The following is a 24,964-nucleotide window of genomic DNA, read 5'->3' on the forward strand; positions in this document are numbered from 1 at the left end:
TAAAATGTTAGGCAAGGTACTGGCTGTAACAGTTCTTAGAGATAAAATTAAAATGTCGCAAAAGAAAGGTATTCATTGTTTGGTTTAGAACTTTTTAAATCTACTCTTCCATAGGAAGAAATAAAAGTAAGAAAGGGGAATGAGAATAGAAAGGGGAAAAATAAAATCCAAAGTTATATATGAAAAGCCTAGGGCTCAGTGCATGCATACCTGAGCTTTGCTGAAGCAGCTGGTGTAAAGAAGGGAATGGCCAAGGATGAAGATGTGTCTTCTGCCCAGGCCATCCCGCGTGTAGCCCTCACCATTAGGAAAAGCAAAGACGGATAATCTCACGCTTCTCATCTAGAGAAGCAACCAGAAAGTAGGTGTGGTGGTTGCAAAACAGTTTCTTTACAAGGCAGTGGTTCCCAACAGACTGAAATTCAAAACAGACTCTAAGGGCATTAGTGTAGGAACAAAGCTCCCTGGGGTCTTTTTTCAGCCCAAGTTTATCAGAACGGCAAGTATCTTCTGTTACAACTCTGAGTCAAAAGAACTGAAGCACTGACATAGAATGAGCCACATTTTTTCTATGTAGTGCTGGCAGGCTTCCCCAGAAATACTGATTCTAAGCCAAACATTCATTACCTGCACAAACGTGAGTGCTGCTTTCTGTAGGAGACACTCGGCATAACAGATTTCGGCATGCATTTCCTCTATTAAAAACAAATAAAATTATATTAAGGAAAATCCTATGTCCACAGTCATTGCTCTGAGATTTCAGAAAAGACTGATAGATCAATGAACCCAAGGGAGACACAAAAATCTAGCTTGTTCTGGTACTTCCACAAAAGGAGGATGATGACCTCAGTTCTCAGACCCTCAGCAAGATTTTTCTAGAATGTGTAAAATGATTTAAGGAAGTCATCTTTGGCCCCATTCAAATAGAACTCCAACGAGTCAGGCACTTGGTGCCAGAGCCCCAAACTCAGCTCACAACAGGAAACCAAAGTTTAAAAGCACTTAAAAAGAAAATTATTTAACACTAACACGTAAACTTAACACAGTTATAAAGATTGAAAAAACAATCTTCTGTTTGTGAATCCTAGCTTCCAAAATACGAAGGTATGATAGTCATGGTGATCAGACACATTATTACCTTAAAGAGAGAGCGCGATTCTCTGGAGTTCTGCAAAAAAGTACGGCCCTGAGTGCCAAGTCATGACGTGATATAAAAAGAGTCAGCATCAGCACCACGTCAGGCTATTTTGATCATGGAGAGATCTAGCACAGGAACAAGGCACTCACAAAAAGGACTGTGTAAAGCTATGCATATCCCAGGGACAGATGGAGTGCCCCAAAACACATGGCCCATCTTCCTAAACAATACCTTGTACTTGCAGAGATTAGGGTAGGAGAGAAACCTTTGCGTTTTTGGGTAAACAAAATCAGCAGCTTCCTGTTTTATCCATGGGATGCAAACTGGCATTTTACTTAAGGAAACAAGCTTGGCGTATTTAACAGCCTGGGCTAGGGGAAAGGTTCTGCCGTGTACTAGGTATCCCTCCTCTTCCTGGTGGTCATCCCTCCTCTCCCTGCGGGTCATCCCTCCTTTCCCTGCCAATCATCCCTCCTCATCTCCGGTCAGCTCACCTCTCCCTCGGGTCATCCCTCCTATCCCTGCCGGTCATCCCTCCTCATCTCCGGTCAGCTCACCTCTCCCTCGGGTCATCCCTCCTCTCTCTGCTGGTCATCCCGCCCACCCCCCGTCCATTACCTCATTTATAAAGTCCAGCTCATAATGTCTCTACTTCACAGCTGAAGAATCAAGTGAGGTGCTGCAAGCAGAGCTCACTATTCAGAGTAAGCGCTCCATTTTTGTTTGCTTACTTTCGCTACGATTACTACCCTTGGCCCTCTGGATTTACTCAGCGTTCGGAGGAATAAAAGCAGTCTTCGATTTTTACAGTCACCTGAATTTCCTCTTCTTTCTATGTACATTTGTAACAAAGTGGGAACAGTTTGGAATTTCCCACTTTGAAAGCCTACTCAGTACCCCAGATTGCTGGCTTGGGCATGTGCGGGGAAGGCCCGGTGAGAGCACAAGGTGTGTAAAGGCAGGAGTGTGAAATGAGTCCGGAAAGGTAAGTCGGGGCTGAATTATGGACAACCCTAAGCGTCAGAGGCTGGGCTTGATTCAGTAGGCAACACTGAGTCCGTGCAGAGGTATGAGCATCCAAAGGATTAGACGTATCAGGGTGAAGTTAAAAATGGACAAATCTAAGAGCAGCTCAAGGACATAATGAGAAGACAGAGCTGAAAGGTCAAGAAAATTTGAACTCTGTAGACTATACGTAACTATCCTTCATGTTAAATCCCTTTCCCATCCTAAGTACTGCATGTACATATCTATTTTCAAAGGAAATCTGAAAAACATTCAGGGCAATACGCCAGGCACGAGAGAAGAATGGGTGTGTTCCATGTTAAACCCACGAAAAGTTTAATTAAATATACTGACTCCTGCAGACAACCAGCCACTGAAGGATGTAAATGAAAATTACCAAGAGGAAAAACAAATCACATACTAAAGCTACAATGTTTTGACATGCCTCCTTGAACACAAAGTCTGTTTGGGTTGCAGTGACAGCCAAACTCATTAGGAATAAAATGCAACTTAATTTATAAAAGTCTTGTTCCTTCACTCTGTTTGATTTATATTCCTCAGTTCTCAAAATTAGCCATTTGGCATTTATGAGTAGGTACCTTACCAGAACATCTCTGAATCATAAACTCCTTAGTCTACTGAAGGAAATATCTTCAGCCTGCATTAAAATGTTAATTAAACATGGCTTTGGATGTACAAGTCTAAATTAACCTGTTTTTCAGAATATGCTATAGTCACAAGCTCGTTTATTTTTATTATTTTCTAATTAAGACTTTATTCTTTAAAGCAGTGTTTGATTCACAGAAAAACTGAAGGGAAGGTACAGAAATTTCCCATGTATCCCTTGCCCCATGCATGCATTACCTCCCCCGTTATCAACATCCCCCACCAGAGTGGTACAATTGATGAACCTCCATTCACACATCATAATTACCCAAAGTCCACAGTTTACATTAGAGCTCATTCTTGGTGTTGTACATTCTATGGGTTTGGACAAATGTATAAAGACATGTACCCATCATCATGATATCATACAAAGTTTTTTCACTGCCCTAAAAATCCTCTGTGCTCCATCTACCTATTCATCCCTACACCCCATCCCCAGGCAATCACTGATCTTTTCACTGTCTCTACAGTTTTGCCTTTTCTAGAATGTTATATGCTTGCAATCATCCAGCACGTAGCCCTTTCAGATTGGCGTCTTTCACTTAGTAATATGTATTTAAAGTTGCTCTATGTCTTTCTGTGGCTTGATAGCTCATTTCTTTTTAGCACTAATTAATCGTCCATTTGTCTACATGCACCACAGTTTATTTAGCCATTCACCTACTGAAAGACATCTTGGTTGCTTACAAGTCTTGGCAATTACAAATAAAGATGCTGTAAACATCTACGTGCAGGTTTTTGTGCTGGTCCTAAGTCTTCAGCTCCGTTGTGTAAATATTGAGGAGACTGATTACTGGTTTGTAAGGCCAAACAAAGCACGTACAGTTTTGTAAGAAATTGCCAAACTGTCTCCCCTAAAGTAGCTATACAATTTTGCATTCTCATCAACCATGGTGTTTTTGATGTTTCAGATTATGGACATTCTAATAGGTGTATAGTAGCATCTTCTCGTTTATTTTTTTAATAATTAGGAAGAAGTAACCTCCTACCTTATTCCAGATTTTCTGAAGTGTCATGTCAAAGACATTATAAAAAGGTAAGAACGCAGCACCATCTATTTTCAAGATGTCTCTCTCAGCCATACATGAACACTCTGTTCCCTTTACTACAAGCCTACAAGAAAATGTGTGAGGTACAACGGAAAGAGCTGTGGCTTACAGAAAGGCAGGTGGAACCTCGCTCCGCTAGGTGGGTAATCTTGAGCCATTAACCCAACTATTAACAGTGGTCACTCCTGCAGGGTGAGTTATGGTGGGAAAGAGAAAAAGATACTCCATTTACTTTACATTATATGCTTAAGTATTGAATTTTAGGAGTATGATCACGTTTTAACCTTCCCAAGACAGGGAAACATTAATCTTTTAAATGAGTCTCACCTTCAGTCAGCTGTTCCAATGAGCCCCTAGAAAGAAGACTTGAGAACGATTCCACAACTGTGCATTTTTTCCTGTATCTGTGGAGAAAAAGTAGAAGGGCGGTGGGAAATAGAAAGAAAAAATAATAATAAATCAGGCCAAGTTCACTTTCATCGGACATTCATTTCAGTCTCAGTCATACCAAAGAGTTACCAAGGAGGAACTGCAAACCTCAAACTCTAAACCCTAAAGGGCAGAGAGCACCCTTTTCAACACTGTGTACCCGGCACCCAGCCCTGAGCTGATCTCCTGTGGGCACTCCATCCACACTTACTGGACACGTGAGTGGACAAACTTGCACAACACAATGAACACTAGCCCTGCCAAGCACCTGCACGATGCTGAAATCAGTATTTCTCTGGTAAGAGGCACCCACAGGTTAAGAATCGACTTAGAGTGTGATATTGGGAAACTCTTCATTTGCAGGGTTGCAACATAATTACATGAGGATATAGTTTCACATTAAGTGTCACCAGTGCTGGTTAACAGCTGTTGCTGGGGTCTTGCTATACACACAGAGCAAAGATTAAAATAAAACTGAAAGTCCATCTCATTTTCACCAACCAGAAGTGTCCAGGTATGTCCTTTTAGACAAATAAAACTCTCCCTTCCGAACAGGCAGCATCCGCCCATATAAAAAAAGAGAGTTCCTTGCTTGGCCTGGCTTGGCAGGCAGGAGCTGAATTCGTCTGCGCCACGGAGACCCTTGGGAGATGCTTGCTGTGACTGAAGTTACCAATGGGAAAAAAAAAAAAAGGCGGGGGGGAACCCGTGGAGGCACAGATGCCAACTGCTTGGCCAAACAAGAATCTTCTATAATTCCCAACAGGAACTTTCAACTCTATTAGATACAACTACGTGAGGCCAGGAGGCTTGGAAGTACAAGTCCCTTACTACAATTGTGGCCACCTCCAAACAGAGCTTTCCATCAGAGTGTGACACTCACTCTGTCACACAGACATAAAGGTTTGTAGTTGCATCTCAAGTATTTAATTACTCGGTTCATACTTTTGGCAGGTCTGTAATGCATCCTTCATGGCAGAAATGCCATTTTGGATGTCCTGTTGCTCGAAGGTCAGGACGGCCTGCAACACCACAATAGTACTGTAGCCCAAGGCATGGTACATACTCTCCTTAGCCCTGGGGGGCAAAAAAAAAAAAAAAAAAAAGGAATTAATACGTTTCAATGCAGTTTAAGAGCATTCAGGTCTTGTCTGATACTGACCAGAAGAAATCCTAGTAAAAACATATCATGACTTGTATAGCGATAAATTTTACTCCTTCACCATAATCACTGAAATAATATAGACTGTGAAAGACACGTCCCAAAAAAAAAAAAAAAAACTCAAGTATCAAGGACTTTGCAAATTACGCCCATGCAGGCAACACTGAATGTTCCAGGTTGAAGCAGAAGCTGACAATTGTTTTTCCCCATTTCAGCACAAGGGGGCAGCCTGCGGACTCTTTTAGTAGAAAACATTTCAAAGCAAATCAATTTTTCCCAAACACCGGGAATCTACTTCCTATCTTTAGTGCTGACAGAAGTACTAAAATACAAGCCACTGGAAATGTATTTTGGGACAGAGAGATTCTGATACATTTTTTGAAAGATAAAGACCCATTTTTAAAACCGGTTCATCTCCACTCCCAGCTGGAGGCCAAAGGGAAGCAAGACTTTTGCAATAAATTAGGTTGGCCACAAAGGGCCCAGACAAAAGTACATTCTAGACTTCGTATGTAATCTAATCCCATTATCCACAGTTCCTGAATAAAGTTCTTAATAATTCAAATTACTAAATTATCAGGAAGAACTGCTTAGACTCTTACGGGCATTAATTAGTCTTAAGGTATGACACATCCCAGACTCTCAGACTGTGAAAACCTTACCATCTCTTTTCTCAAAACTTCTCATTGTGTTATTTACAAGACTCAATTAGTTATTTACAAGACTTGAAATATTAATGCGCAGTTTTGTTTTTAATTCAAATATAATCCACCACAGCCCGCTACTATGCAAAATAAACACAAGCCACATTCTTCTTTTCCCTCATGGAAATACTCTAAACATCCTTTGGTAATTTGCAGTTTGTCCTGAATAGCAAGGTCACTGGCTGTTCAAAAGACCACAAAGGGTAACAGCAGCCCAAAGTTAATCATTTATTGTGGTCTTAAACCTCGCATTTTATTTATTTATTTTTTTAATTTTTTTTTAATGTTTATTTTATTTTTGAGACAGGGAGAGACAGCATGAACAGGGGAGGGTCAGAGAGAGGGAGACACAGAATCTGAAACAGGCTCCAGGCTCTGAGCTGTCAGCACACAGCCTGACGCGGGGCTCGAACTCGTGGACCACGAGATCATGACCTGAGCCGGAGTCGGATGCTTAACCGACTGAGCCATCCAGGTGCCTCAAACCTCGCATTTTAAACCAAAAGCTCCAAGAGGGAAAAAAAAAAGTATGCAAGTGGGAAAACCTATGTTTAACAGTGAAACATGCATCAAGATGAGAGAATCTTGACTAAATAAAATACTCAATCACTTCTTGTCATTCCATGTTACCACCAGCTGGGGTGTCTGAGGCAGAGGAGAGTGGGGTCTTGTGTGAATAAAAAGTGAAGGAGACAGGCAGGCAGGCAGGCAGGCTGAGAGAGGAGAGACAAACAGAAAAAGGTAGGCAGGCAAAGAGGAGGAAGACCAGGAAGCAGAGACAGAAGATGGACAGAGAAAGAAGTCTGAGGGTCTGGGAAGGACAGAGGGAAACGAGGCAGGAGACAGGCAGGGTGGACAGTGTTGGAGACAACACTGGGCCATTTTCTCGGGCTGTAGCATCTCTTTTATCCTCTGGTCCTAACCCCTGAAATACTATGTGATCACAGCTCTTCTACATCTTAATAGAACTACCACACCAGCTTCTAGGGAGGTAATTTCATTTTCTTTATTGAAGTAGGTAGTGACACACAATGTCATTTTAGTTTTAGGTGTGCAATATAGCGATTCGGCAATTCTATACATTATGCAACACTCACCACAATGAGTGTAGGAGGACTGAAGGTCCATGATCAGAATCACATTACTCTACCGACCAAAGAAAGGAGATTTCCGCTGTTGTACCCGAGCAACCTTCTAGAAAACTGTTATTAGAAGGTCTAAGTTTCATCCAAGTTAAGTGTTGCGTTTGAAGGCACAAGGTATGATTACTCCTGTCCAGCTACAGTCACACTGTGGAGTTGGGGACAGTGCTCAAGGTGACACCTAGTAAACGGGCTAAGCACAGGTTTTGCTGCCACATTTGAACAATTTAACAGGTATTATCAGCTGAAATTAAACTGCTTAACTTATTTATCACATAAATAGGGAGTCCAAATAACATTTTTTATTATCTTAAATTTCTTTTAAAGAAAAGTTTTTAACATTTGAGATTAGTATATTCTAATTTTTCTCATCCCCATTTCAAAGGGAAATTCTGTCAAAGGTATTTAAGCTTTAGAGCCATATCCATTAAAGTATCTCACTGGAAAGAGCAAAATGAAACTCTACAAAACTATATGAGACGACAATATTTGAACACATATAGAAATTAAAATATGAGAATGAGAAACTTTCTACTGATTAAATTTGGAAGAAAACAGATTTTTTTTTCAACTGGATATTAAAACTGACCAAAAGTAAGGCATCTCAACCAAATTAGCTTAGAAATATTCAGGCGGCAATGCAGATATGCTGACTGACAAGCACTATATCAAAGACTCATCAGAAACGTCTGTAAAAATGTATTTTATCTAAAAGAAATTAAGTTAATTACCATGGTCGAAGCAACTCTAAGGCATCCGTGAATTTGTTACTCAGAAATAAGTTCAATGCCACTGAACATTCTTCTAGGCCACACTTGAGATCCACCTTCACTGATGTTGACCTAAGGATCAAGAAAAAAATACATAGCATTTCAATAGCTTTTACTATTAGAAGTTGTTGCGGGTGTGTGTGTGTGTGTGTGTGTGTGTGTGTACCCTTTGGAGAAAGAAAGACTGGGATTCTAACCCTTCTGAAACCTTCTAAAGCCTTCCTTATCTGTAAAATGGGAATACCACCACCTTCGTGAAAATGTCATGAGGATGGAATAAATCAACAAATAAGGCTGATAGCCCTCACAAAGACCACAAGGGTGGGAACTACCTTGATTCATAGGACAGGGAAAGTTATTATGTTTTAGTTTGATTATACAGGGGGAAAAAATGTGCTTCAGTGGAAAACTGATTATCATCTAGACCGTAGAAGAGACTCCTTCAGATTGCTTTTGATTCTATAGGAACTGTCTTGCAACTCTGCACTTTGTGTTTTCTTTTTTAGTTTTTTTTTTTTCAATGTTTATTTTATTTCTGAGAGAGAGAGAGAGAGAGAGAGAGAGGACGAGTGCATGCACGCAAGCAGGGGAGGGGCAGAGAGAGAGGGAAACACAATCCGAAGCAGGCTCCAAGCTCCAAGCTGTCACCAAAGAGCCGGATGTGGGACTCAAACCCACAAACCACGAGATCATGACCTAAGACTAAGTCGGATGCTTAACCGACTGAACCACCCAGGCCCTTTGTGTTTTCTTTTTTAATTTGAGTATAGTCAACACACAATGTTACATTAGTTTCAGGTATACAACACTGTGATTCAACTTCTCTATAGTTATGCTAACTGCTCACAAGTGTAGCTACCAGTTGTCACCATACAATGCTATTATAATATCATAAACTATATTCCCTATGCTGTGCCTTTTATGCCCATGACTTATTTGTTCCCTACGTGGAAGCCCACTCTCTTTCACTCCCACTCTCTTTCACCCATTTTGCCCATTCACCCATGCCCCTTCCCTCTAGCCAACCATTAGTTTGTTTTCTATATTTATGAGTCTGAATCTGCATTTTTTTTGTTTATTCACTTGTTTTTTAGACTCCACATGTAAGTGAACTCATGATATTTGTCTTTCTCAATCTGATTTATTGCACTTAACATTATACCCTCCAGGTCTATCTGTGTTGTTGGAAATGGCAAGATCTCAACCTTTTTATGCCTGAGTAATATTCCATAGTACATATATACACCATCTTCTTTATCCATTAATCTGTGGACACTTAGGCTGCTTCCATATGTTGGCTATTGTAAATAATGCTGCAATAAACATAGGGGTGCATATACCTTTTTGAATTAGTGTTTTTGTTTTCTTTAGGTAAATACCCAGTAGTGAATCATATGGTATTTCTACTTTCACTTTTTTGAGGAACTTCCATACTGTTTTCCACAGTGGCTATACCGTTTTACATTCCCAGCAACAATGCACAAGGGTTCCCGTTTCTCCATATCCTGGCCAACACTTACTATTTCTTCTCCCCCCCCCCCCCCGCCACCCCCGCCTTTTTTTAGGCATTCTGACAAGTATAACTGATACCTCACTGTGGTTTTGATTTGCATTTCCCTGATGATTAGTGATGTTTAGCATCTTTTCATGTGTCTTGGTCATCTGTATATCTTTTTGCAAAAATATCTATTTGGGTCCTCCAACCATTTTTTAATCAGTGTTTTTTTAGTGTTGCATCGCAACTCTGTAAATCATAAGTAACTGATAGCAATGCAAAGTAACTGTTGTCTACAGACATGTAAACTCAGTAGGCAGGTTCAATGACCTTTTCTCCTTCCTGTAAGGAGTTAGTTTTGCTGACTTCGGACATTAATTTCAACGTTCCTTAAGTCCATATAAATTTGTGCTGTTTTGATTTCTCCTTTGAATCTATTATAACATCTGCCTAGCTCCCTCACTGATTAATGAGTTAAGCAAAATCTTTAACATGCGTTCGTTTTTATGTTTGTATAATCATTATGATTTTACCCTTTATTAAAAATTACCTGTTAGTTATTTATGACTGACAGAAGTTTTGCTCTTTAAAATCAGAGCCCTCTCCAAAATGTTTTGTGTAACAACTTTTAACAGGAAAATATTTCGGCAAGTAAATGAGCAGTATGATGATTTATTTAAAAGTACTTAAAGTCGAATTTCCATGCCACCAACCTCTCCAAATTCATGCCTTCAAACATGAAAACAAAATCCCACCTCAGTTACGTTTCTAGCAGCAGGCTGGCTTAATGTAGGTGTTCTGAGCACATTTAAGGTAGGCGAGACTAAGCTATGATGTTCGACAGGATAGGTGTATTAAATGGATTTTTGATTTACAGTGGGTTTATTGGAACATAAGCCCATCATAAGTCAAGGAAGACCTATAAATGTTGATGCAGTAGTTACCTAGGAAACTATCAGATGACTTAGAGGTTAACTCTGAGGGAGAAAACTCCTACTTCTAAAGAAAGCTCAGATTTCCATAAGCAGGGACATATGGAATGAAAGAGTAATGTGAAAAATAAATGCCTAAAGATCCTCGGAAGTTATTTTCAATCTCATTTCCATTCATCAATCTTCAAATTATTGCACCCCGTCTCTGTACGGTGAGAGCCGAGTCTTGCGACAGGCTGCCAACTTCAGGAGTGTTACGAACACACTCACAAATAGCTGAGATTTCAAAGGCAGACTCTGAAATGCTAAAGATCTACTGTACAACTTAAAGTTCAATAAACCTGTAAGGACAGATAAAAAGCACTTTCTCGTGGTACTAAAGCATAGCTTTAACAGGGTTGCCTCAATAAATGATCATAAATGATAAAGGAACAACATACATTTTGAAAAAGAAACAATTAGTTACATTAATTGGAGAATAGGCAGGAAAAGAAAACATTACTTAGCAATTCAATGTGAAATTATTACAAAAAATATTAATGGACAGGAAAAATGTCATGATATATTAACTTTCAAAAAGCAGGTCACCAGGCTGGTTCAGTCAGTGAAGCGTGTGACGCTAGATCTCAGGGTTATGAGTTCAAACCCCACATTGGGTATAGAGATTAGGGAAAAATAAAATTAAAAAAAAAAAAAGGCAGACTACAAAAAAAAGGTGGAGGGGCAGGGCAAAAAATAATAATAAAATAAAAACGAGGTTACTAAATAGGATATTTAATATGATCCCAATTAATAAAAAATCAGTATCTCTATACATGAAGAAAAAAAGAAATAGTACTAAAACACAAAAAAGTTACAGTGATGGTAATACACATTTTATTTTCTCCTTTGTGCTTTTCTATATTTCCTGAATTTTCTATATTCAACATTTCTTAAAATGCTCCTTAAGCCAAGGTTATAAGATTATTAAGTAGAAAAATAATCATACTACAATATTCAATGAAAACCCTATGGTTGCATCCATATCAAAAAGTATATGCCCAGGGGGTGCCTGGGTGGCTCAGTAGGCTAAGCTTCCAACTCCTGATTTCAGCTCAGGTCATGATCTCACAGTTGGTGAGATCAACCCCCGCGTTGGGCTCTGTGCTGACAGCAAGGAAAATGCTTGGGATTCTCTCTCTCTCCCTCTCCCTCTGCCCCTCCCCTACTTGTGTGCACTCAAGCTCTCTCACTCTCTCTCTCAAAATAAGTAAACATTACACAGAAAAGAAAAGAGGGGGGAAGGGGGAGGGGGAGGGGGAGGGGAAGAGGAAGGGAGGGAAAGGAAAAGGAAGGGGAGGGGGAGGGGAAGAGGAAGGGAGGAAAAGGAAAAGGAAGGGGAGGGGGAGGGGAAGAGGAAGGGAGGAAAAGGAAAAGGAAGGGGAGGGGGAGGGGGAGGGGGAGGGGGAGGGGGGGAGGGGGAGGGAAGGGAAGGGAAGGGAAGGAAAAGAGAAAAGAGAAAAGAGAAAAAGAGAAAAGAGAAAAGAAAAGAAAAGAAAAGAAAAGAAAAGAAAAGAAAAGAAAAAAAAAGATACATGCTGAGGAAAAAGACTAGAATGAAATACACCAAAATAACAGTCTGTGTTTAAGAGGTCATATTTACGGTGGCTGTTTCTCCTTTCTTCCATTTTCTTCAATGCCTGGCAATGTGGTTATATTATTTTATATGTGAAATTAATGATCTAAAACTTGTTTAAATAAAAGAGACTCAAAAGAGAGCTATGCCCCAAATGTTGTCATTTAGTTGTGCTCCTTTTGCTTTGACAGGGCCACCTCTTCAGAGTCCCTTGGCAGCTCCGTCTGCCCCTCCTAATTTGTCAAATGGACATCAGTCAGCAAAACACAAAGCCCTGTTCTAACATCAACATTACAATTCACCAACGGCTTGGACCGCTCTCCCAACATCCCTAAAACACCTGCACCTCTTCCTGACCTGTTCACGTTAGATGATCCGTGCCGTCCAGTGGACTGTTTTGTGTCAAGTGATGCAAAGGGTTGGCTGCTTGCTGCCATATCTGTGCGAGAAAACCTATTAATAAAAAAAGCAGAATGAGGTTTTTATTTCTTTGTCTTACAGGAAAAGACCACATAAATTCAAGTATACAACATAAGCCCTCCAATTATTTAGTACATCTCACCTCCATTTCTAATCAATTCGGAAAATCAAGTAACAAAAATCTATCTACTGTTACATGGTGAACATTCCTGAAACACAGCACCAATAAAATAACCTTTTTTTTTCCTAGTACACACACACAAAAAAATCAACCAAAATCGGCTCCCCCAAAGCTCTCCACCCAAAGACAACAAGACAACATTGTATCTTGTATATAAATATCCTTCCAGAACTTTTCCCAAGTAAATCTATACAGATATTTTTATATTTTATTAAAATGGAATATTATTGAGGGGCACCTGGGTGGCTCAGTTGGTTAAGTGTCCAACTTTGGCTCATGATCTCACGGTCATGATCTCATGGTCCCTGAGTCCAAGCCCCATGTCGGGCTCTGTGCTGTCAGTTCAGAGCCTGGAGCCTCCTTCAGATTCTGTGTTCTCTCTCTCTCTCTCTCTCTCTCTCTCTCTCTCTGCCCCTCCCCCGGTCAGGCTCTGTCTCTCTGTCTCTCAAAAAATGAATAAATGTTTAAAAAAAATTTTTTTTTCCATAAAAATAAATGGAATATTATTGAAAGGAAGGAAAAACTTTTCTCTGACCCTCTTAGAGTCCCCGGCTGGGTCTGAAGATAAAACGGACAAAGACTGATTATCAGGAGAAAAGCATATAAATTTTGTTGAACTGGTATAAGTATGTGAGGGCCTTCACAAGAGAATGAAGACCAGCAGGAAGTTTTCAAATCTGTGAAAAATTGGCAAGACAAAGGGCCTGGGGTAGGGGTAGAAAACGATGAAGTAACTAGGAAGATAAGGGTCACTTTCAAAGGCTTGCAGATACAAATGTCTTTCTCCAGTAAAAGGATAATTTATTTCCAGCCTTTAGGCAGAAAAGGGAGAGCTATTACAGTGTTTGCTCCTTCTAGATTGCCTTCAGCTCAAAATGATTTACAGGTCAAACAGGCATATTTTGGGGTGATATATTCTAGTTTCCTTCATTGTATGTTTAATTTATCCTGAATCTTTTCTTATAGTTACTGTAACATAATTTGTTACCTGCCCCTTATTTTGGGGGCATGTAAATTGCTCCCGATGTTTTGCGATTACAAACAATATTGTAATAAGCTCTTTACTGACTTGCCTGATCGTTTCCTGAGGATAAATTCTTGAGTTAAAGAGCGTGTGTTTTGTTAGGGATCCTCTTTTAAAAACAGCTTCATTTCTCATTATATATACACCACAGAGTTCTATAGTAACATTCAGGAGGTGGAGACTGATCTGGTTGGCAGACGCTTAGGCCATTTCATCAACCCAGGGCTCCCACCACAGACACATGGAGGCGGGGCCATGCTAGAAAAGGAAATTTTCATGGAGTAAGAATAAGCTCCCCCGCCCCCAACGCCCGTATTGTAATAGAATCACCAGCCTCCTGCTTCCGTTCTTAACTGTACCCAAGCCTAGAGAGAAAAGGGCTATTGACTGCCCTTTTAGGAAAGCTTTATTTTTTTTTTAAATTCTAAGATGTGCAATGCCCTCAGTTAAGTGGAGTTTGATTATAGCCCACCTTTCAGACCTCCCAATGCCTTGTAATATTTTATATTCAACATTCATCTTGTCTTGAATATATCAAGTTCCCAAAATTTTATACATCAGGTTAGGGGAAAATCAAGGTTCTTCTTACAAAGGTGGTTGGATGTGGGTGGTAGGAGAAAAGAAAACCCCACAGCTAGGAAGAAATGTACTTTAGGCTGGTTATTTTCCATCACAAGATTATTTCACCAGAATAGAGGAAGCACTGAGCACTTACATAAACCAGACTCTAGGGCAGTGACAGCTACCTCTGCTTAGGAGCAAAAAGGAAAAAGATCTATTCAAAAGGTCATCTATCCATTTGGACCACTCTTGCCCATCTGTTCTATTACAGATTTATTTATAAGGGCCAGCAAAACATGGTCTCTGAAATTACTGTACCATTTACCTTCAGTTTTAATTACAAAATTCTCCTCAATTTCAAATTTTGAAATTTTTATTTAATGAAAACTAATTATTTTCCTTTAACATTTCTGATTTTGAGGGCATACTTAGAAACAACCTCCCTCCATAAACATTATATACCATAATTTTACCAGTGCTATTACCTTTTAATATTCAATTTTTTGATCTATTTATATAATTTGAATATATAGTACAAGAGAGTGCTGTGTATTTTTTAATCTTTGGCATTTTTCCCAAGATAATTTTTAAAAGACCATATCTTTTGCCCCAGTGATTTGACAATATATGACATACCATATATATAAAACACTAAAATTTATTAAGTTCTGCTAAATTCAAGCCTGCTATGCCAGGTAAATGCTGCATGTTTGAGAGTTACAATTACAGTGTCTTCACCAGACACGATAGACTTGAATTTAGCAGAACTTAATTATTAATAATGTTAGATTTTATTCACATATTCAGAGGTATAAAAGTTTAGATTAGATCCTTCTAGTCCTTTATGTTTTTGTATACATGTCCATGAAGTCCCAGAAACTCTACAGTATTTTAAAATTTGTACTAATATCCCTGTAAGTATATCACGCTACAAACTGATTTTTTTTATTCAATGCTATTTTTTGATGTAGACTTAATTCACTCACCTACACTACATCATATTTCATCAAGAACCTATTTTCTTCTTTTTTTATGATAAATGCTTCCAATACAGAGAGAAAATGACAGGAGTATATCTGGAATCTTTTGCATACAGTGAGAGCTAAATTTAATTGTTTCCCACATGGATAGGCAATTATCCCAACACCAATGAATAACTCATCCTTCAGCTACTCTTGGCTTGGAAATAACACAAAAGGAAGAGCACACATCCTCTCAACGCTCTTGGAGCAGTAACAGGTGCACCAAGGAATATTTCTTTTTTTTTTTTTAATTTATTTTTAAATGTTTATTTATTTTGAAAGGAGGGGGTAGTAAAGAGAGAGGGAGAGAGAATCCCAAGCAGGCTCCACACTGTCAGCACAGAACCTCATGCGGGGCTCATTCTCACAGACCATGAGATCATGACCTAAGCAGAAATCAAGAGTCAGAGGCTTAGCCATAACTGCCTGAGAGACCCAGGCATCCCAGGAATTCTGTAAGGCATATATACCTTTGCTTGATTTGTTATTTACTACCAATTAAGGTTCACATTATGTAACAGAAGAGATTAACTTGTAGATTTTTTGGTCTGGTAATTCTGCAGATAATTTGGTAAGGTTATGGTTTTACTGCCTTGCAGGAGATTAGTAAATTTTGCGTATAATAAAAAACCTTATTCCAACATTCTTCAGTTACCCAAATGCTCTTGGAACCAGTTTTAACATCTTGCTGATTTCCTCATTGATAAATAAATCTCTGACATTGTTAAAAGGAAAATCACAGGCCCAAAATGGCGTCACTTAGGCTGAGTCCCAAACTGGGGTTTAATAACTAATCCAACTCTAGATTCAACCTCCCCCAGAAAGGCAGTCTTAACCAGTTGGTCAGGAAATTTCCCCATCTGGGGCCAATGAGTCTGCCTCACTGAGTGGCCAGAAGGGCATTCCCCATCCCCCAGAGGAAGATGAGGTCATCTGCATGATAAGACCTGTCGCTATTCCTCCTAAGGGAGAGAAATCTCATCTGGAACAATCCTTTTCTTTGGTAATAACTTTCTGGCCCCCACCTTCTCCCTATAAAAACCTTCCCTTTTCTTACAACTCCTCTACTTGCTAGATGGGATGCTGCCCAATTCATCAATCTCTTAATGAAGCCAATTAGATCTTCAAATTTACTGGGTTGAATTTTGGGGGTTTTTGTGTTTTTATTTTTTTAATGTTTATTTATTTCTGAGAGAGAGCGCGCGCAAGCATGAGTGGGGGAGGTGCGGAGAGAGGGAGACACAAAATCCCAAACAGGCTCCAGGCTCTGAGCTGCCAGCACAGAGCCCGATGTGGGGCTGGAACTCATGAACTAAGAGATCGTGACCTGAGCAGAAAATGGACGCTGAACCAACTGAGTCACCCAGGCGCCCCTGAATTTTGGGCTTTTTTTTTTTTTTTTTTTAACACTATCTCTACAATACTACATTTCCACATCTATACACATTTATTCAGGTCTGATCTTATTTCCTTTACTAAAGGTTTCTATTATATGGAACACTGCTCTGATGTTCAGATATCCTCCATGCAAAACGATCCTTAGATCACTTCAGTTTTATAATCTGTACCACCAAAGTGAGCACAATTGTTAAAAATTTAGGGGTGCCTGGGTGGCTCAGGCGGTTAAGCGTCCGACTTCTTCTACTCAGGTCATGATCTTGCGGTTTGAGAGTTGGAGCCCCGCCGTCGGGCTCTGTGCTGACAGCTCTGAGCCTGGAGCCTGCTTCAGATTCTGTCTCCTCCTCTCTCTGCCCTCCCCTGCTCATACTCTGGCTCTGTCTCTCAATAATAAATAAACGTTAAAAAAAATTAAAAAAAAAAAAAAATTTAACCAAGGGGCACCTGGCTGGCTCAGTCAGTAGAGCATGCAACTCTTGATATCAAGGTCATGAGGACAAGCCCCACGTTGCATTACTTAAAAAATAAGAAAGATTAAAAAAACAATTTAACCAAATAGAATGACTTGTCTGTTCTACTCCTATGCAAGGTATTATATTCAGAAGTTAAAAGAAATGTATTTTCAGCTGGTGAAAAATACTGTGATTAGGTTGACAGAGCCTAGGAAAAACAATACATTATATCTCAATTACAGGGATGAGTATGTTGGAACATTTGTCCTTCTCTTGCCCTGATTTTACTGCTTTATTTTTTTTTAAGTTTTTAAACAGCTTCATTGAGATATAAATTCACAGACCATACAATTCTCCCATTTAAAGTATACAATCAATGGCTTTTAGTATGTTCTTAGAGGTGTGCAACTATCACCACAATCTGTATTTTGTCACTCAAAAGAAACTCTGTCCATCCATTAGCTGTCACTCCACATTTCCCCCTCCATCTCTTGTTTTAGGCAGTCACCCATCTGCTTTCAATATGAGCAGATTTTTCTTGGTCTGGACATTTCATATTAATGGAATTATACAATATGTGGTCTCTCATGACTGGCTTTTCCATTCAGCATAATGTCTTCAAGATACATGTTGATATATCTGTACATCATTCCTTTTTATTGCCAAATAATATTGCATTGTATGGATATAACACATTTTGTTTACTGTTTCCTTAGTTTATGGATATATGTGTTATTTCCGCTTTGGGGATATTTTGAATAATGCTATTAAAATTCATGAACAAGTTCTAATGTAGACATATATTTCATTTCTCTTGAGTATACGCCTATGAAGACAACTGCTGAGTCGTATTGTAAGTTAATGTTTGACATTCTGAAGAACTGTCAGACCATTTTTCCAAGTGACTATGTGATTTTACATTCTTACCAGCAATGTAGGGAAGTTCCAATTTCTCCACATCTTGTCCAACACTTATTAAAATTGTCTATCTTAGTGGGTGTGACAGTATCTCATTGTGGTTTTGACTTGCATTTACCTAATGACTAAGGATGTTGAGCATCTTTTAGCTACTTAATGGCCATTTGTATATCTTTGGAGAAATGTCTATTCAGGTTCTTTGGCCATTTTTTAAATGGGCTATTTGTCTTTTTATTATTGAGTTTCATACTGCTGTAATTTTTAAGCACTAGGTAAAACTATTTTCAAATGAAAAGCTTACAGCTACTTCTTTATAATTTTTTCCTCTCATTCAAATCATAATTAGCAGAATCGATTCAAATTTAATTTCTCCAGTAAATCCAACGCAATGTGCTATGTTCCGGAACAGTGAAATAAAAGATATGCCATTTTCAAAAGAAGGATAAAAAAAGAAATAAAATTTTCAAAAACTAATAAAAAGACACTTCATATCCTTCATGTTTTTTCCTCTCTTTGGGGGAGAAAAGGAAGGAAAGCAAACAGGCCAAATGTTACTCTCTTGGAGGCACCATTTATATAATTTACAGTCTGGACCATGTCCACTGGAGCCATAAACACAAAACTCCAGTGGACGTCACCACCAGGTTTCCAGGAAATCTACTGCTTACTATTTTGGACCATATGATCAGCTTGTGTTTCTTACTAAAGAAAACTGCTCACCAGACCAAATTCTGCCCAGTGGAGGATTCCTTTCAAATAGCCACTCTCATTGCCGGATACCAAAGAAGAAGGGAGGTACGGCAGCTGCAGCCAGTATAGCAAGAACAGCCCAGAAATCAACGGGTGCCCCAAATATGCCGTACTGGCAACCTCAATCCCAGACCCGTCGCCAGTGTTACAGAATCAAGGCAAAGGGATGTCAACATTCACTCTGCACTAGAGCCCTGTTCCTGTAGAGGGAAGATCTAAAAAGCTGGAAGAGGCCAAAGGGCAAGCACCAACAAAGAATACAATGATTCTAATAAATCAGGTATTAATGAATTGATAAGCTAAATAATCTGCCCCTAAATAATCCTCGCTGAGACTTAGCACAAAGGCTCCCTCAATCAGAACTGTTCACGTTCTTTCATATTATGTGTAGGGCTTGGGTGATTTTTTATATTCTTCATGCTTTTCTTACTTTTTTCAAGTTTTCAAAAATGATCATGAGCTATTTTTAGTAATTGGGAAAAAAGTATGTATTTTGGGCAATTTAAGTTCAAATTCATGAAGGGGACATTTAAATATTAATTTAAGGAAACACCTTCTGATCGCCCCTTTTATATCACACATAGCTTACAACAGTTCTCCGGAAAAATATATAAGAAGAGTGTATTATTTTTAGCCCTTTCCAAGTGAGGAAGTTAGAATGCATCACTACCCAATGTGTTTCTAATGTAATTTTACATCTCTTAGAACCCTTCCAAATTTTCACTACTTTGAAAAAGTCAGGACTTAAATGTTGCAGTTTTTCTAATTTTACCTTTTCTATTCCCTACATTGATAACACACTCCAGTGCTATTTTAAAGTTCTGAACTTAAAATACCTGTAATACTATATTCCCAAATTGTTTTCAAACTTACTATTTTATATATACATTTATGATTTCCACCTGATTTTTAATGTGTCTACCTATTGGCTGAAAATGGGTTTATTCCTTTATTGAAAGGAACTGGCTCTCACGGATGGAAATCAGCAGATGCTATCAGGGGTTCTCGATATCAGCCCCATTTCCATCTTTGGCGGCTCTGAAAAATGCAGTCCACAGGGCCTGTGTGGGTGTCAGCAAGGTATATGCCAAGTGTCCCCTTAGCCTAATATGAAATATGGAAGTGGAAGGTCCATTAAAATAGATTCACTGGAAAGGTACTTCCTTTCACCCTAATTTTACATTTTTATCAGAAACCGGGATTAAGGCAAAAAAACAAGGTAACCAACTCAGCAAAAATCAATTAATTAATAAAGCAAGCAAGCAAGCTGGAAAAGGAAGCAGGGAATGGACCACAATCTGAAACAGTAATCCACCGGGTCCCTGGGTGGCTCGGGCGGTTAAGAGTCCAACTCTTGATTTCAGCTCAGGTCGTGATCTCATGGTTCGTGAGTTCAAGCCCCATATCAGGCTCCGTGCTGACAGTGCAGAGCCTGCTTGAGATTCTCATTCTCTTTCTCTCTCTGCCTCCCCCCTTCAAATAAATAAACATTAAAAAAAAAATAAAAATAAAAACTAAAAAAGTAATGCGCTAAATGAAAGGGTTCCATTCAGTAAACTAAAATTTAATTTTCACACATAAACATCTGGGAGCACCACGCTGCAAGCATTCTATCAGGTGTTAGACACATAAAAGTCATACAGTTCATGATCTCAAAGATGATATCTGAAAATATAGACTTTAAATAACTTACAACGTTTTGCTACCATGTTGCTAAGTCACGTTGTTTTTATCCTGCTTAAGAGTGCCTAAATTTGGATCAACAGTCCAACTAAAAAGCCTGTGTTCATGTCAGCAAGCTGTCTGCTGTGTCCCCCAGGCCAACCTGCCATGCCAGTGGGGACTCTGCCTACCTGAATAAAGAGACAAGCGCGTGGAGGTCGGCAGTACTCGCATCTGCTCCCAACAACCACATCTGGCCTGAGAACCACACTGTTCTAAAAGGACCAACAACTGGAAATGCAACCAGGAGCCGACAGCCAGGGAAAGAAAGGACTCAAAGCCAGTTCTGAAAGCAGAGCAGCTTAACTCAGGAACAAGCAGAGCTGGAGGAAAGCAGAGAAAAGGAAAGAACAAACATTCCCTCCCTCGCTCACGTGGAGAAGGTTCCGATTCCCCCTTCTAGACCACCCTCTCTGGACCGCATCCTACTCCCAAATGACTCAGAACAACATATAGTAATGTGCATACAGAAAAAGAATAATCAAACAAATGTGGCAAACTGTGAAAAATGGGGGAGGGGTATATAAAAGTTCCCTGTGTCATTCTCATACTCTTTTGAGAAGTTTGAATGTACTGCAAAATAATGTTTTTAAAAGACAGCAGAGCATGACTCTGGAGCAAAGGACAAAGACAGGGTCAAATGAGGGTGGCCATAGACCTTGGGCACCTGGGGACCAGCCAATGCCAGTGAGGAATGCCAAGCCCTCGGGGTCACGGGTACACCAACAGATCCGGCCATCACAGGTGCTTGGGCAAAGGGAGCAAAAGGCCAGAGGTTAATGCAAAAACATCCACTTAGATGAGACTATTAACCGAAGGGCAATAGCCAGAGTAGGGCTCTGTCCCCACAGATCGTGTTCCTGCACTCAGGTGCTGCTGGGAAGGAGAGGCAAGGGGAACCTTTGAGGAGGAAGATACAGGCCTGATGCAGAGTTTAAATTTTTACTGGACTGGGCACTTACCTCTCCCACTACTCCCCCCCCCAGAAAAAAATCAGAGTCACTCCAAAAGAGACTATTTGAAATGTGAACATATGATGTGCTCTTTCACTGACAACTTAATGTTTTTTTTTTTTTTTTCTGTCCTCACTGGGGATGTGAATTCCAGAGCAAAATGAGAACAGTTGAAAAGAACAAAAGTTCATTTTCATGTAAAATATAAAGCATGCCTCAGACCCTGCTCACTAAGAAAGAGGACAGCAGCACTTAGGGTTTCTTCGGGGGGGGGGGGGGGGGGGGGGGGGGGGGGGGGGGGAACAAACTGCTCCCAACAAATGCCGTTTTTCCTGCTCACAGACTCGGCAAATGGGACAGAGCTGGAAACTAAAACCAGAGCCTGTATCTTTGCAGATTCTTTCCTTAAGCAAAGCAAATGGTACTCCTTTGCATTATTTAAAACAAACAGCAATGGAATGTCAGATTGGCAAGAGATCTAGGCAGCTACAATGTCATTTTGCTGGTTTTTAATTAAAAAAACAACCAAAACCCTTATTGGAGGGTTTTCTTCTTTCTAACAGAAAGCTAGTACCTAATCTATTATTAGTCACCCTTTCTCACCGCCCCGTCATGTGACTCAGGAGAAGCATGCTGGGGCACGAGGCTGAACGCTGGGTTTCTGCCCCAGATGTGCAAGTCACCTGCAAGCCGTGACACCCTGGACCATTCCCCACCTCTGTGGATTCCAGTGTCCTCATGTGCAAAAGACAGCGAAGGGATACCAATCACAGAAGGCAGAAAGGTGGTTGCCAGGGGCTGGGGAGGGCAGTGGGGAGCTGCTGTTCAAGGGGTACCGAGTTCCCACTTTACAGGATGAAAGACTTCTGGCCAAGGATGGCGGCGATGGCGGCACGACCGCGTGAACGTACTTCGCGCCACTGAACAAGGGGTGGAGACGGGAAGGTCTATGTTAGGTGTATTTTGTCACAGGGAAGAAGAAACTGGGAGCAAAGAAACAAAACAGAAAAAGAGCATTCGCACCGACAAAAAGCCAGGGGAGGGACGACAGTACCCTTTCTGCCTCACGCAGGTGTTATGAGGAAACGCAGTCCATTTTGTGAAACCACGTTTTAAGCTGAAAAACCACATAAGTGTGGTGCTGATGTTGGTTAAAGAGTTAAGTGACTTAAGTGACTGGGGCCAGGAACTTCCCATTAGACAGACCACTGCACTCCTGCTACTCGGCAGCTGGGTGTTTCCTGCAGCCGTGTTACTTAAGCAACGCTCTGCCAGTTTCATTTTCTCCAAGTAGGCATGCAGATATTTTCAAGATGCAGAGTAAACGCAGGTCTTCCGTGTGACGCTGCATGGGGCAGGGGAGGGCTGTTCATCATTTCTTCTAAAACGTTACAAACTACAACAAATTTTTATTTTTTTTTTTTTTTAACGTTTATTTATTTTTGAGACAGACAGAGACAGAGCATGAATGGGGGAGGGTCAGAGAGAGGGAGACACAGAATCTGAAACAGGCTCCAGGCTCTGAGCTGTCAGCACAGGGGCCCGATGCGGGGCTCGAACTCACAGACCGCGAGATCGTGACCTGAGCCGAAGTCGGCGCTCAACCGACTGAGCCACCCAGGCGCCCTACAACAAATTTTTAAAAAGCAATGCTAAAGGGGCGCCCGGATGGTTCAGTCGGTTGAAGGTCCGACTCTGGATTTCCGCTCAGGTCGTGGCATCGAGCCACGCATCAGGCTCTGCACTGACAGCACAGAGCCTGCTTGGGATTCCCTCTCTCTCTCAAAACAAATAAATAAACATTTAAAAAAACAAAAAAGCAACACTAAGAAAGTTTTACTTTCATTTGGCTCACAATCCATGAGGAACAGGAAAAAAAAAGGCTACCTAAAAGCCTTTTTTTTGTTTTTCCAGGCTACATAATGTGTCTCTCCTCTTGGTTCCTGGCTCAGAATTTAAAACTCATCACAGTAGGATTATTACTTCACTGTCAGCTGTGGTAGGTAGATATGAGCTTTTTAAGGACAGAAATTCTGTGTCTTAGCAAAGAGATATTCACTGAGGTTTTGATGAATACATGACATTTGTACTGATTGTATATTAACACCCTTGTGCCAAATACAGTCTCAATACCTTATATTTTACATCACACATGTAGGTCATGGAAAATACCCTTGAATATGTTATCCTGGGAGTCCTTCATTCACAAACAAGTAGTTTTCGGTAAACATTAGGTAAGACAAACAAACCAGAAGGGGAAGCATGTAGATAGTCAAGTAATTAAAGGTTAATTTTCTGGGGTATCTGGGTGGCGGCTCGGTAGGTTAAGTGTCTGACTCGTGGTTTCAGCTCGGGTCACGATCTCAAAATTTGTGAGATCGAGCCCTGCGTCAGCTCTCCTCTAACAGCACAGAGCCTGCTTGGATTCTTTCTCTCCCTCTCTCTCTGCCCCTCCCCTGCTTGCATGCGCGCGCGCGCTCTCTCTAACAAACATTTTAAAAAATAAAGTTTAATTTTCTTTAACTTTTCAATGTGTGGCTCTTTTCATAGTGTGCTGTATACATCCAGCCTGTGATATCAAGCAGGTACACAAATAGGTTTTGGTATACAGGGATGCTATTCCTTTAAAAGCAAACAAACAAAAACATCTAACTTAATATTAAGGAGGGGTGATGACACATAAATGCTATAGATTAGGGCCCGATTTGCTGGATCACAGAAATGCTCAAATTCTGCCCCACCCGGTACTCAAAAAGAAACTGACTATAATCCCAAAGTATGAGAGAAATTTGAGTCTTGTTCCCATACTTCCCAGCCTTCTAAAATACAAGCACTTGAAATAAGATATTTTATAACCCAACACAAATACAAAACAATCACCAAAGAGATCCATTCATACTATTTGAATGGTCACTAAACACTTTCCACACCTGTGGACTGACGAAACATCAAAAGAAAAGTAAACCATGCCTGAAAGTCAGATCAAACTCATGTTCACAGAATCTGCCCATATATGCAGTTTGTCCTTCCCAATCTGAACCAAAGACAGAAGTGTAAATGTGGTGTTAAAAAGTGGAAAGCACATGCAAAATGTTAGGCAAACCTCTGGGCATAAGGCACACACACACAAAATCAACCAATCAATTTTGATGACACAACGTCTCCAGGAATGCACTGTGGCTTTATTTTAAGGAAGAAAGAGAGAAAAGAAAAGAAAAGAAAAGAAAAGAGAAAAGAAAAGAAAAGAAAAGAAAAGAAGAAAAGAAAAGAAAAGAAAAGAAAAGAAAAGAAAAGAAAAGAAAAGAAAAGAAAAGAAAAGAAAAGACAGACAAGGAGAGGGCTGCCTACCCCCCAAATCAACCTATGGCTAAGGGTATCCCTTAGGTACAAGGGCTTCAAGGGGCACCTCATCTTCCTTGTCTATAAAAGGAGACTGCAATTAGCACAGTTGTCTGT

The 24,964-nt window shown here is 40.1% G+C and overlaps 1 protein-coding gene across 1 annotated transcript in view; it reads right to left on the bottom strand.

Moving 5' to 3' along the window:
* The window catches only part of TTC39B (tetratricopeptide repeat domain 39B), a 123,981-nt gene that overhangs the window by 44,356 nt on the left and 54,661 nt on the right, over positions 1-24,964 (bottom strand). The window contains 5 exon segments of the mRNA XM_042912460.1: positions 628-695; positions 4,186-4,262; positions 5,233-5,364; positions 8,027-8,137; positions 12,465-12,560. Coding sequence (XP_042768394.1) covers positions 628-695; positions 4,186-4,262; positions 5,233-5,364; positions 8,027-8,137; positions 12,465-12,560 — 484 coding nt within the window.

This window comes from Panthera leo, chromosome D4 (assembly GCF_018350215.1).
Source record: "Panthera leo isolate Ple1 chromosome D4, P.leo_Ple1_pat1.1, whole genome shotgun sequence".
Taxonomy (NCBI): Eukaryota; Metazoa; Chordata; class Mammalia; order Carnivora; family Felidae; genus Panthera; species Panthera leo.